Source organism: Lissotriton helveticus, chromosome 5_1 (assembly GCF_964261635.1).
Source record: "Lissotriton helveticus chromosome 5_1, aLisHel1.1, whole genome shotgun sequence".
NCBI lineage: Eukaryota > Metazoa > Chordata > Amphibia > Caudata > Salamandridae > Lissotriton > Lissotriton helveticus.
In genome coordinates, this window is record NC_136065.1 from 347,272,438 (window position 1) to 347,287,525 (window position 15,088).

The following is a 15,088-nucleotide window of genomic DNA, read 5'->3' on the forward strand; positions in this document are numbered from 1 at the left end:
AGAATAGTTGATAACTTCTCAGTGAATTGACGAACACAAATACAAGAGACATTGAAATTTGTGAGATTGAGGGAAATCCAGCAAGACAGTGGTCAGATATGGTGCACAGTCAAAAGGTGGTGGTGGGGAGCAAGCTCACCTACCAGGATATCATCCAGGAATACAACAAGTGACAGGGATCCTGCCTCAGAGCAGCTACCATCGGTCAGCTGTGTGCACCCCCTACGGATAATCCAAATCATCACCGCATCACAAGTGGCCTAGGGTAAGCAGAAGCAATTGTGCGCTTGCACACCAAAGCAGAAGCCGTCAGAAAGAGGTCAATCCCTATAATTGAGGAAATATTACAATATATCCAAATTATAAATGTCATACAGTGATAAATATTTCTGATCGTACACTGCATAATGATGCAAAGAACTACTGTGACCTTTTACTTTCTTTATTTTTGAAGTGGGTTCTGCAAAGTGTGTAGTTTGGAAGTCTCTGCATTACCGGCTAGTGACCTTAGCACAAGTTGTGATCTACAGTGAACGTTGAGGATTGCTGAACCAGGAATCCAGATTTCTAGTCCCAGCTTCACAACTTGGTAAACATTTTGTGATCATGGGCAAAATATGTTATTGCCCTCTACTCTCAGTCTTCATAACAACATAGAAACATTCAAAACACTATAAGTAAACAGCATATAAAAAATATTGACCAGAAAGGATCACGTCCTCTGCAACAATCGTTAGAACATACCTGAAGCTCATTTGTCCTTCCCCATGTTTCTTATTTTCATGAAAGGACCCTTGATAGGTTTGCCCATTACAGTCCACTAGAATGCCATAACCTTAAATAAAAGACAACACAAGCCTTATGTTATGATCTCTGAAACTGTACTGCACATTTCTGTCATAGGCATGGAAAACTAGCCATCCAATCAACTATGTATGGTATTGCCCTTTGACCAGAGCCATGGTGATACTGACTTAACTAAGTTAAAAACTTTTTCCAGGGCTTTTTACGGTTACCAGCTGCCCAGACATGCACAACTACGATTTTTGAGTAAATGCAAGTTATTCAGCATCACCAAATGAAAGAAGCACATTGAGAGTCAACAAACTGTGCCTGAAAAAAAGGGGTGGTTTTTGACTTACACACCTTCTCTCATGCCACATGTGAACTCTCCTTCGAATCTTCCGCCGTCCTTGTACTGCATGACGCCAGTCCCATGGAGTTCCCCGCAGATGAACTGCCCAGAATAGGTATTTCCTAGAGGGCAAGAAAGAAGAAAGTACACAGCTCACTAACTGAGTGGACATAGGGCAAGAGGCTTTCACTGGCCTATGTGACCACTCAATGTCAATGCTGCATTAGGGATGTTAATGATGTCCCTCCAGTAGAGCATTTGACAAAAGGAGAACTCTGAATACATACTCCATCGCGACTACTGAAAAGCAGATTTTTATCTAACAAAAACTGTTACAACTGCAAACAAGTTTCATGTGCTTTCTTAAACAAAACTCAGGGGAAATATAATGACCTGAAACTAGATATGTACTCGAGTGAGTTTGCCAAAAGTGTGCTGGGATAGTAGAACATTGTTATACTGAACCCCGTCATAGGTCCCGTGAACTCTCTGGAAGATTTGAAATTTCAACATTACTAGATAAATTAAATAGCACATATCAAACACAAAAGTTCTGCAGCATTTTTAAAAGCTCAGCTCAGCCCTGCCAATTTTTCTCATCTGAACAGCTGATTGGAATTACCCTTATTGACTTGGGACCAAGTTGTACAAAGAGTATTTTTTAACAAGCGCAATATCTGTGGTGCGTAAATTGGCAGGGTCTGCCTTTTCATAAGCCCAATTTGAAATGTGATAGGGCACCAAGTAACCCTGCCGAGCATGCATTAAGGAAGGTGATTTAAGAGAGATAATGTGAGTTGCAAATGGCTTCGCGACTCAGGTCAACACTGCAATTCATTGCAAATCACAATAAAAAAAGGGGGAAGTAAAGGGTTGTCCCCCTTTCTTGCGACATATGTAAATGTAACAATGGTTTGCAGTCACTACTCCCATTACAAACCAAGTACCCCTGCCAGGCATACAAGCATGCATTACGGAAGGCAAATTAAAAGTGATAATGTGAGTCGCAAATGCCTTCGCGGCTTAGGTCAAGACTGCGATTCATTGCAAATCCCGATAAAAAAGGGTGAAGTTAAGGGGTGCCCCCTTTCTAGTGACACAAGGAAATGTAAGAATGGTTTGCAATCACTACTCCCATTACAAACCACTGTAAAGGTACAGGCTGCTGAGAGCATGACAGCTTCCACTGTGCAAGTTGTAACTGCAGGCACTGAAGGAAGTAGACTGCATTGCCACAGCCCCCCTCATGTCACTTCACACTGAGCAATACGTTTCAGCATTGCAGTCCCTGCCTCTTTAAGCAATGAGGAATAACAACACATTGCTGGAGCACATGATAGATGGAGGTCAGCTGTCCCTTGCATGCTGCAGTCTTTGCATTCAAAAGCATTAAAATTGGCAATTCTGCCACATGAATATTTTGGCCTCATTTCTGTGAATCCTTGAGAAGGTCCACGTCAAGCTGTGTCTGATTAATAATTCGGGCAAAAGCCAAAAAACTGGACAAATGAAAGGCCTCATATGTGGCTCTTCCTCTCATACATGGAACCATGTGCAATCACATGGAGTCTTTTCCATTGATTGGGTCGAATAAAGGCTGCTTTGTGAACCTACCGATCTCATGCTATAGCCGCACACTGAAGAGTCTCAATGCTGGTCTAGTATGTCTCAGAAATGTGGACCCTTTCTCGGTGTCTGAAGAACTATCATCAAGGTTTAGGGACCCCCACTCGCTTGCCTATTTTCTGTCTAGTCTACTTTTCCAAAAATCCGTACATCTGCTTATTTTGCAATGCATCTTTGAGCAAGTGAGGCAATAATTGCTCCCGATCAGCTAACTCCCTTCTAAGCTTTCAACCAATCAATATATGACCAATAGCAGGGTATGGTAAATCTCAAAGAGAATAGGCCGAATTTTAGATAACCATCTACTTGAACTATTTTCCCCAAAACATCTTTATTACTTTTTTTAAGTTTCTTGAGAACAATTTTCTCAGTGTTAATATATTTGCGAGATTAAGTCAGACTCGCACCAGCTGATAGCTTTATTTAGGAGTACAAAACCCCTTTCTAAATTCAGAAAAGTTGGTTTTGAACTCATAAATATAAGGAAATAAAAGAGGTTTATTTGTTAATAAAAGAACTCCAGTGAGCCAAAGTGACGCCCTGGAAATCTGTGAACACTAACTTACATTTCTGTCAGTGTTCACAAACTTTTTTCTGATCCCTTCCTACTCTGGAAATGGTCGAAGACTAACTCCTGCCAGGAGTAAATCCTTTTCCATGGTGAAAGGAGAGGGGAACATCTCCCAAAGTTGGGGAGGGTCTAGAGGAAGGGGTTTCTCTACAAGGACAAATATTTTACCTTGAGAAAAAGAAAAGTTAGCTAGTGCAACAGCACTTGTTCAGCTTTCCCATGCGAGTATGCGAATGTTCACACAAATTTACCAGGATGACAGCTAAACCTGCAACAGGCTTTGTGAATTCATGAAATTAATAAACCGATACTAAAGAAAAGTCAATGAACTGAGTGTATAGATTTACTTACAACTTTTTTGAGGCTCAGTACACCTCACTTAGGTAGCAATAGAAGTTTACCGACAGCATTGAAAAACAAGCTTTGACAACACCAATCTTTTTGGCTTTAGAATACTGAACAGACTTTTACCAAGATTCACACTGCCATTTTATAGCATGGGAATCCGCTTCCTTAAGTCATAGAACAGGTAGGGCACAGAGAGTGGTAGCAGTGCAAGCTTCTTTTACATACAAGTTCATCATATGCAGCAGCAGTGCCAGCTTCGCTCACATAAAGAGCACTGCATATCACAGGCAGAACCAACGAGTTTTCCCAGTCTCGGTTAGGGGAGGTTTTTGGGAGAAGTGCTGCAAAATATCCAGGAATATTGAGTCAGCACGGAGGGACAAATGCAGGTATTTATATTGTGATTCTCTCTGCCCTTCTTTCCTGCTATGCTGTTCAGTGCGCCAAGACTTTAACTTCTTAACCGCGGCGGGAGTTCTAATTTATTTATTTATTTAATGCATTTTTATAAAGCGCGAACTTTACCCGAAGGTGTCAGAGCACTGTACAATAGAACCAGTCATGTTACATGAGAGAAATGGTACAAATTAGAACATCACAAAAATCAATAGGAGAGGTAGAGTAAAACCATGTAGGCAATCACAAAATATCAGACACAGCAATCAAGGGTGGGGAATAAATAAGAAGATGTTACAAATTTACAATGGTGAACTAACTTCCTGGAGGGGTCTGAGAATGAGGGTATTAGTTCTGAAAGTGTCTTTGAAAGAGAAGAGATTTGAGGTCAGCTTTGAAAATCTGGATGGAAGTGGTGGCACGGAGCAATGGCGGAAGTGAGGTTCCAGATTCTCACCGCATTACCTGAGGAAAATTGAGCCATCGATCTTAAATTTTTGAAGGAGGGGGCCTCAAGCAGAAACTTTTCCGCATTCCGAGAGGGTCTTGAACCTCCTGACATTTTCAGTTTATTCGCCAGGTAAAGAGGGGAGGAAGTGTGCAAGGCTTAATGGGTGATGCAGGCAATTTTATAAATGGGTCTTGCCTCGATGGGAAGCCATCGAAAAGAAGACAGGATAGGAGTAATGTGGTCACTTCGTTTGGATCCTGAAATAAAGCAAGCTGCTGAGTGAAGGACGGATTTGATGGGGGAGAGGTGAGATTTGGGTAAGCCAGTCAGAAGAAAATTGCAGTAATCCAGTCTAGATAAAACTAGCGATTGGACCAGTGTTTTTAGGTCTTTCTCCGGGAAGAACCGACGGATCCCCCACAGAAGGCGCAGCTGATAACGTGCGTTCCTGGCAATGGAGTTGATGTGGGAGATTAGGTTGAGTTTTTGTCAAGTATGACACCTAGGGATTTAGCGCTGTCAACAATGATGGGTTTATTGTTCAGTAAATTCAGCTGATCCATCCAGGATTGAACCGGAGGAGGGGAGAGAGAGGTAGATAGGAGCAGGAATTCAGTTTTGGTGGGATTGAGAATGAGTTGGTGAACTAACATCCAGTTGTGAATAGAGTTGAGAGTAGAGTCTGTGCAGAAGACACCTTGAGGTAGATGTGGGTGTCATCCGCCTAGAAATGGTAGTGGATCCCGGATTTACTTAGGAGGTTCCCCAATGGTTCCAGATAGAGATTAAACAAAGTGGGTGCAAGGATAGAACCTTGAGGGACGCCTTGACCTACCGCCAATGGAGATGAAATACTGTTTGCTATCTTGATCATTTGGAATCTGTCAGAGAGGAATGAGGCAAACCATTTGAGCAATGTGCCTTCCACACCCATTCTCTGTTGAAGAGTGTTAAGGAGGGTGTTGTGATTAACAGTGTCAAAGGCTGCAGTGAGGTCAAGAAGAATCAGAAGGCACGATTCCCCAGAATCGAGTATATGCAGCGCATCATCGATCACTTGCAGCAGGGCTGTTTCAGTGCTGCAATTTTGGATGAAGCCAGACTGGAACACGTCAAGGAGATTATTGTCCATAATGTGTAGGGAAAGTTGTTTCGCAACACATTTTTCTGTGATTTTAGAAAGAAAAGGGAGGTTGGTGATGGGGCGGAAGTTGTTGAGGTCATTCGCATCTGTGGAGGTTTTTTTTTAGAAGAGGGGTAACCTGTCCTGTTTTGAGGGCAGCAGGGAGGGAGCCTTGACTGTGGAAGAGGTTAACTAGCCTGGTCCAGTAAGAGAGAGTATTGGAGTAGAAATCAATGGCGATGCCACTAGGGATGGGGTCAGAGGAATGGTTGGAGGGTTTGGTTTCAAGGATCCATTTGAAGAGGTCATCTTCAGAGATGGCGGCAAAGTTCTGCCATGTGACTAAGGATTTTCGTTCCTCAATGGGCGTGGGGTGGGTGACCTGGTCCACTAATGATTTTACCTTTTCATCAAAGAATAGGGCAAATGCTGCTGCTTTCTTTGAAGAATCCTCAGGCTCGATGGTTTGAGGAGGGCAGTTTGGGTTTTTGATGAGGTCAAATAGTTTTTAGGTCTGTTTTTGGCTGAGTCGGGGAGGGATCTGAAATGTGATGCTTTTTCATGAAATATGTGCTTGTGGTATTTGGTTCTTGCCGAACGTAAAAGAGAGAGATTGGTAGTGGATGTAGATTGTCTCCACTGTTTCTCCAAGATTCTAATGTTTTTCCTTTCATCATAGAGAGCTTTATTGTACCAAAGTGCTGAGGGGTGGATCTTTTCTTTTTGCTTTGGAGTGGGGCAACTAAATCGATTTAGACTGTTAGGACTGAGAGGCAATGGGAGGTGAGATCATTGACATCCCCACTAGGGTCTAGTCTAGGAAGTGATTGCAACGTAGAGTCACACAGAGTGTCAATATCAATGTTTTTAGTGTTGCGGAACCAGGTGGTTGCCCTTTTGGGTTGGCCGAGTGTAATAACGTGCGATAGATGAAAATGGAAGGGAATGAGGAAGTGGTCTGACCAGTCTACATGGACAGGGGGAGCAATAGTGAGCAGGTGAGATATGACAAGGTCCAGAATTGAGCCCTTGGAGTGTGTAGTTTCCGAGCAGTGTTGGAACAGATCATTGGTAGATAGAAAAGTGGCAAGCTTGTTGGCAGCCGAGTCTTCCGAAGAGCCCCAGTGAAGATTGAAGTCACCCAGGAAGATCTGTCTGTCACTTTGAGACAATTGGTCACTAAAGAAGTCGGTGAGTTCCTCCAAAAAGGGAGAGCAGTTACCGGGTGGATGGTAGATGACACGGAACCTGAAAGGTGAGCCGTGAAGAACTTGAAGTTCTAAGGATAGGCATTCAAATGTACGGAAGAGGATGGTAGGAAGGACTTTAATTCGAAGGGAGTTTCTGAAAATGATAGCGACACCTCCCCCAATTTTGTCAGTTCTGTTTTTTCTGAGGATAGAGTAGTTGGTAGGTAACAGAAGATCAAACAAAGTATGAGAGGAGTCATTAAACCAGGTCTCAGTGAGGAAGAGCATGTCAAGATTGTGATGGGTGATAGTGTCGAAAATTTCCAGTTTGTGCTTGATTGCAGATTGTGGAGCAAACAATGCAGCTCTGACGTAGCTGTTTTGGTGATTGGGGAGTTTGGCCTGTTAAGGGAGATAGGGATAAGATTCTTGTAAGACGGTGCCAGGATGAAGAGGGAGGCTGGATAGATCTGACAGAAGAGATGGTCTGAATAGAGAATTGAGTAGGATTATTAGGAAGGGAAAGTGGAGGAGGATTGACGTTGGTAGTCTTGTAGCTAGCCAGTAAACTGGTGATGTCTGTGGAGGACAGGCTATGGTTGGCGTTATTGGGGCGCGGGAGCAGGGAACTCCTCTGTAGGTTGTTAGGGAAGTGGGATAACTTAGTACTTAGAAGTGAGATGGACGCTACAAGCTGGGAAATGGAAGAAATTAGAGAATCACGTTTATTTTCCAGGGAGAGGAGGGCTGAGCACGAAGTGTTGGAAGGCTCACTGGTTAAGGAAGGGAGTGCAGAAGGCGAGGGAGGACAGGGAGAGGTGCGGGGTTGGGGTGGGTATTGGGGTACAGGGGTCAAAGGTAAGGAAAGATGATGGTAGAGAGGAGTTGATGGTGTTACAGTGATATTTTTACTGGTGTTGAGCATAGGGGTAGAGTAGAGATTAAAAGTGGGAGGAGGCAGTTGGGGAGTAGAGAGGGAGGGCGGGGGTGGAGTGGGGATGGAGGGGGTTTAAAGGAAGGCCGGATATATGGGAGGATGAGAGGAGAGGGGGCTGTACAAGGAGGGGAGGGAGGCGGGTCAAAGGGGGGCCAGAGAAATGGGGAGAAGAGAGGAGAAGGTGTTGGATAGGTACCATATGCTAGGAAGTGTATGTGTAGGGGAACAGGCATCAGGCAGAGTTAGGGGCATTGGGCTAAGTGAAAGTTGGGGGAGGAGTGTGGGACTGTAGGGTCAGAGGGAGGGAAGAGGGTTGTGAAGCATAGGAGTAAGTGGAGGTAAAAGAGAGATGGAAGGTGAAGGAGAAGAATTAAGGATACGAGGTAAGGGGGAGAGCGGAAAGGGATGAGGAGAAGGAGACGGGAAGAGGAAAAGGGGAGGGGAGGGAAAGTTGACTGGTAGACCAGGTTGTAAGAAAGGTGGATTAAGTAGGGGGGGGGTGAGTAAAATTAGGGGGATTAGGGGGCTGGAGATGGTATTGGAATCTTGGCAAGATGCAGGGTGGGGAGGGGAAGCTGGAGGTAATGCAAATGAGATAGGGGGAAGATCAGATTGGTAAGGGAGAAGAATGGGAGGGGAGGGAGCAAGAGAAGGGGGGACAAGGGATTGCCCTGTGTCTCCAGGGAGAGTGACCGGACGGAAGATAGGGGGGTTATGGGGGGAGAAAGGGAGAAAGTAGAGGAGCTAGCAGAAGAAGAATCGAGGGAGATTGTAGTCGGATGGGTGGGACGAAGGGAGTGGAAGAGGTGGTCAAAGGGAGAGAGACAGGAGTCAGTAGCTTGGATCATGACAGTGCCTTTGTTATAAAGTGTAATGGTGAGGGAACCATTAAAACAAGTGGAGGGGGAAATTTTTAGCTGCTGCCCATGAGGGATAGGGGAGGAGGAGGAAACATTGAAGGAATTGAAGAAGCAGGTAGACCAGGAAGGGATGTCTTGATTGAAGAAAATTAGGTTGTTTTTTAGCTTTCCTAGACGATCATTGTGGAATTGGTCAACAAAGAGAGAATCAGGGAATTGTTCAATGGTGTTATGCTTCAATTGTTTTGCAGATACTTTGGACAGATTAGGGGGATAAATAACTTTGAAGCAGTTAGCTCCAGACTTAATTCTAATGGGAGCCAAGGTAGGGAGATGAGGTGATGGGGTAAGGGGTGGGGGTAGAAGAAGGGGCCACTAGGGTAGCGAAAGTGCAAAAAAGAGGAGTGAGCATATTCCGGAAATCGAGTGGAAATAATCCAGAAGAGGTGAGGTCAGATCAGGACCAAAAGGAGGTACTATTGGCCAACGGAGGTGCGTCAACTGACAAGTAAAGAAGAGAAGTCCCAGACTGATGACTAACCAATAACGTTCCAAGATGGCTGCCGTATTTGCTCATCAAGTGCAGCGGTTTGTAGGAGACCCTCCTTTATTTTCAGTAATCAACAAGGGAGACCATTAAGGAGAAGGGATGTAACGAGCCTGAAGACATGAAGAACGCATATTCCCAAAAAAATAGAGGTGCCCATATGAGTGGTGGGGGAGATACAGCAACAGAATCTTTTAGGTGATTCCAATAGTCAGTGCACGAATGTCATTACTGGAGGTCCCAATTAATTTAGTATGGAAGAATGTGGTGAGATGCCATATCCAAGATGGCCACCACAGATTGATACACCAATCTTCTTTCAATTTCCATAGACCATTACTCAGGTAGGAAATAAAAGTTTTCTTAGCCCTATCCAAGATGGCCACCATAAATTGAGAATACACTATTCTTCTTTCTATTGCTATAGCCATTTTGAATGGTGCAGATTGGGAGAGTGTTGGGTAGTCCTTTTTCTTTTAGTTTTAAAAAAGAAGGAGAAGCCATTTTAAATGATGGGAGTTCCCAGATCTGAGGGAGGAGAGCAGCTTGTTAAGCAGAGTCTTCCGAAAGACATGGTTCACATTTATGAGGCAGAAATTCTTTCCCTCATTAAACCACGGAGCAGTGGCTTCCTTACACACTCAAGGTGCCTCAGAGACTCACTCAAGGGATTTGAAAAGCAAGTATGCAGCGCGCATAACAGGGAGAAACTTCCTTTCTCCTCCCATAACAAAGCTTATGCTGAGCGCACTGTGCCTGACCTCTGTGAACAGTGCTTTGTCAATTTCCTGGGATTTGAGACCCAGGGCGAAATTACGATCAACTGGGATTTCCAAAAGCAACATAACAATTGAAGAGCCAGCGCTGCGACGTGGACCTCTTTCAAACTTCCGGGGTCTGGCAGTGAGAGGTGTGTGGGCGAATCAAGCGCCGTGCATCTGGTGCGCTGGATCTGCTTCAGCTTCCTTCCTCTTCTAATTCTAATGAGTGGGCGGAGCTGCGTCGGCCAAAGGACGTGCGCAGCACTAGCAAGGTAGTGCTCGCGACGGCCGTTGGCCGACGGGAGCACGGAAAGGGTTAAACTGCGCCATGAACAGGCCCGGACTGGCCGTTGTGGGCACCGGGCAATCCCCCGGTCGGCCGCAAGGGTGGGGGCCGGTTTTGGGCCCTGGGGGCCGTTTTTGTTAAAGAGCCGTTTTTGCAGCATAGCTGCAAAATCGGCCCTGTAACAAAATCAGCTAAAAAGCGGCCCTGGCAAAGCGCTCGCCCCCCTCCCTCCCGGGGGGCGGGGGGGCCGGCCGAGCACTTTGCCAGGGTCGGTTTTGGTTCCCAGTCCGGCCCTGGCCATGGATCAATTGGTGCATGACTGCCAAACTGGGTGTCTTAACCCATGCTGTGAAGCGCTCCGATACCTTCGGGTTAGGCTAGCGCTATATAAAACTCTTCAAAAATATTAATAATAATTTGTCTATAGAGTAAGACAGAAAGGAAAAGACAGCGTTTTGTGACTGCAGTTTTAAGCAGAAAACGTCAGTACTCGAGCAGCAGACATGTAAAAGCACTAGTTGCACCCATGTATATGGTAGTGCCAGTGATCGAGGGCAGTTTGTTGGTGACATTTTCCCTCTTTCCCACGACCCATCATCTTTTTTTTCTGGTGAACTTCCACCAGGTGTTTCATCACACCTGACCACAATTCTATGTGAGGACCGCAGGCAATGATTAAGATGTGCTTTCTTTACTTTATTTTCCACCAGCAACCTATAGAGCATGTCATTGCAACAAACTAACTTTCCCATAAACACCACGGAAAGGAGCAACATTCATCCAACCAATCAGAGTCCAAGAATGCTTTAAGCCCCCTCTTTTTTAGATGCTCCAGCATCAATCATTTAAGTCTCTGCTATTTAATATTTTAATATTCACTTAGAGAGGGCGGAGGTACCTCTAATGAGGCTTCTTTTAATCTAGTGAAAGCTTATACGGGGCCAACCCATATAGCAGGCCATACCATTGATGGCATCTTTTCGAATGCTACAGTAATAGGAGGGTCCTCTCAACCAGTCCCATGATCGGATCATTCCTCCTGCCTTTCTCGTGGTTGTTTGACTGTGTAAAGGAGACCCGCCCTGTACTGTCACAATCCGGAAACAGATGCTGGGGTCGGATTCCCCTGGAGGAATTAAGGAATACCCTTTTGGACTCTTAACCGGAGACTGCAGATTCTGCTACTGAGGGGGACAACAATCAATCAATCATAACATTTGTATAGCGCGCTACTCACCCATAGGGGTCTCAAGGCACTGGGGGAGGGAGGTACGTTACTGCTCGAATAGCCAGGTCTTGAGTTGCTTCCTGAAGGGGGACAGGGAGATCAGCACATGGCTTAGGAAGGTGGCAGATCTTGTGGCCCCTACATCGGCAGTAAGAAGGGAAAGCTCGCTGGTTCACGAAAGAATTAGCTTGTGAAAGAACAGCGTGCAAGAAACTGGAAAGAGTATGGCGGTGTGCGTGTTAGGAATCTGATAAAGTTAACTATAAATTGGCTCTGAAAGCCTATTGCAAGAACCTTAAAATAACCCACAGCACCTTTTACTTACACTGCATTTAGAGGGTTGAGAATGATGGGAAGGGGATCTTTAAGATTGTAACCAATTTTTCAGACCCTAAAATGATGTCCCCTCCACTGAGACCCAGCCAAGCCCTATGCTCCTGACTGAGTGACTTTTTCGAAGAGAAAGTCTTCAAAATTCAGAAAAATGTGTCTGGGGAGGATAGTATACCAGCAGAGCTGGAGTTAGAAGCCCAGAGGACGGGTTACAACCTGCATCACTGGCCATCTTTTTGGCGCCATCGGTAGAGGAGGTAAATGCCTCCTTCTTACACTATAGATCTGGGTCACCAACAGATCTGATACTGCCCTATGTTCTAAAATCTGTCTCTGATATTATTGCTCCAGTGTATCAGAAGCTATTTGCTAGCTCCCTCAATACAGGTGTAGTACCTAATGACTGGATAAGAGCTAGGGTAATCCCCTTATTAAAAAAGGCTAGCACAGATCCAGAATGTTTAGCAAACCTCAGACCAGTCTCGTTAAAAAATGCTGGAGGAATCGATAAACCGACAACTAACTGCCTTCTTGACTGATAACAACCTATTACATCCCACTCAATCAGGATTTAGAGCCAGCCACAGTACAGAGTTCACTCTGTTAGAAGTATCTGAGTCCATCACATGTAATATCGATGCAGGTCTCAATGTGGCATTGATACTGTTGGACCCGTCAGCAGCATTTGATACGGTGGATCAAACATACTGCTAAACAGACTAAAACATAGTGGTATAACAGTTTCAGCAGTGAACTGGCTGTGCTCCTTACTTGAAGGTAGCAAACAGTTAGTCTGGATGAAGCCATATGCCTCAGGAATTAAGGAACTTAAGTGGGGGGAGCCTCAGGGCTCGTCGCTTAGTCCTACACTCTTCAACATTTATATGCTCCACTGGCACATGTGGTGGAATCCCACAATATCAAGATCATCTCGTATGCTGATGATACCCAACTCCTGCTTGTGTATGATGAGAAGCCTGAGAGGGCAAGGGCATCATTTGCCAACTGTTTGGTAGCTCTGTTAAACTGGCTGAAGACAAATAGACTACAGTGCAAACCAGATAAGACGGAGTTCCTACTATTTGGTCGAGATCCCCTTCCTAGCTGGGTCGAGAGCTTGGTCTGACAATGTTCCTCCACCGCCCACCCCCCCCCCTGCCTCCCCAACAACGATGTCCAGAAATGTGGGGTTACTGTTAGACTCCCAGTTCTCATTCGAAATGCAGGTGTCAGCAGTGGTGAAGTCTTGTTTCTGGATTTTTCGCATGCTAAGGAAGTTTCTTCATCTGCTTCCTCACGTGGTTAAAATCACAGTGGTTAGAGCATTGATTTTATCTAGATTGGACTACACGATTGTTCTGTACTTGTGTCTCCTGGAATATTTGAGCCATAGGTTGCAGGTCATGCAGAACATGGCAAACCGCTTAATATATAAAATCCTGAAGTTTACCTCACTGTCTCATTTCAGAAATAGGCTCCACTGGTTGCCAGTCCATCAGCGGAGTAAGCATAAAGCACTGACCCCAACACACCAAGCCCTCTATAATCGGGGACCCAAATATTTCAATGACTGTGTCATTATGCACCCTCTGCCCTCCACATATGATGGTCCTGTCACCTACTACAGAGATCTCTAGCAATCTAAAATCAGGAAACAGTAGCTCAGCTACTTGTGCCTGGTCTGCATCAACTTGTGAGCTCTGCTATTAAAGGTTTTACGAAGTACTTCAAGCTTATGTGTGTGAAGGCACATCATGGATTTCATATAAAGTACTGAGTTCCACTTTTAGGATATCGGCTCTTAAAATGTATGCACTGTGCCAACATTTTGACAACATGCTGTGTTATGAGAGAACATCCTGCTCTAGATGTTCAGTGTTTTAACAGGCAGTGATTTCCTCATTCACTAGGGTCGAACACCTCTAAACACACCCCTCTGCCAACCACCAATTGAACTCATGCAGCTCCCATTATATGTTAACTCCTAGTGAGTGGTTCTCTCACTCACAATCTAGATCTATGTGCACTTTTGCCTGGCTGCGTTAGCCAGCAGCAGGGCGGATTTAAAATCTTATTTTGTGGGGAAGGGGAGGGGGGGGCAACAAAGCTCATAGATGGTCTGAATGTACAACAAAGTTCCTGTACAAAGGGGCCGATTACGAGTCTGGCGATCTTTAACCGCCTGACTGATGGTATTGCAGCAGTAGCTGTCCTGCGGCGGCTGTATTACGATGTGGCTTTTTGGACCGCCACCACTGCTCCGGCTGCGCCAGGCACCGATGTTCCCTGGGGATGGCTCAGCGCACAGAACTATATATAATGCAAGGCTGGACTGCCGAGCATATTATGAGTTTCCCCTCCGCCAGCCAGGGTTGGATTGGGATAAAAAAAATCGGCCCGGGCACGCATAAAAAAAATCGCCCACATTTGCATAATGCCTTCCCTCAAATCACTGCTTCAGCGTAATTTTACATAAAAGGGGGGGGGTAATAGAAAAATGCACGCATTAGTTTACACTAATGAAACAACCCTGGAAATACGTGAGGCCACATCTGCTCAGGCCCCCTGCCCCGCTCAGTATGCCTACATTAATGGGAGGCCCAGCGAGAGAAAAGGGGTGACACATCTACCTGTTGCTGCTATACGGGAGGTAATGGGCGCCCATCTCCCTCCAGAAAGGCCACTCAGACATCCACTGGGCCGCCACCCGTATAGTCGAACAACAGAGAGACACCGCCCAAATCGGCCCCCAGGCTGCTAAAAAGCAGCACTCAGGTGGAACTCAGACCCCGGTCCCTCGGGCATTGCCCGAATGCCACCGTTACCAATCCAACACTGCCGCCAGCCCTTTCAGGGTGGGCTCACCGCCATAAAAAGGCAGGCAGAGGGGAAACAAAGGGGACCCTACAGGGCCTCCATGCCCCGGCCACCTTGGGGATGCATTCAGGGGGGCACAAAATGTGCCCCCCTGTTTGCATGCACCCCAAGTTCCAGGGCGGCATGGACTTCACAGTCCACGCCGCTCTGGAACTTCTTTTGCGTTCCCATTGCAGTGCCCGTTTTCAGTGCACAGCTGTGGGGCCGGAAAAACAAAAGGACAAAAAAAGTCCACCAGACACAAGTTGTACTCATAATCTGGCGGGCAGCCCCTACACGGCTTTGGCGGTGCTGAGCTGGCGCAGCACCCCCAAAGCTCAGCACCCCCAAAGTCGTAATAGGCCCCAAAGTTTTAATTTGATCTGAGAGGCTACGGTGAGGAGCAGTAGTTTCAGCCAGATGGACACTAGTTCATCTGT

The 15,088-nt window shown here is 45.7% G+C and overlaps 1 protein-coding gene across 1 annotated transcript in view; it reads right to left on the reverse strand.

Annotated features, from left to right (window-relative positions):
• MORN1 (MORN repeat containing 1) overlaps nt 1–15,088 on the reverse strand; it is a 1,183,152-nt gene that overhangs the window by 1,124,927 nt on the left and 43,137 nt on the right. Inside the window, exons 4-5 of the mRNA XM_078640924.1 lie at nt 1,147–1,257; nt 745–835 (exon numbers count right to left, since the gene is read on the reverse strand). Of these exons, the coding sequence (XP_078497050.1) occupies nt 745–835; nt 1,147–1,257 (202 nt within the window). The remainder of the gene's footprint in view (nt 1–744; nt 836–1,146; nt 1,258–15,088) is intronic.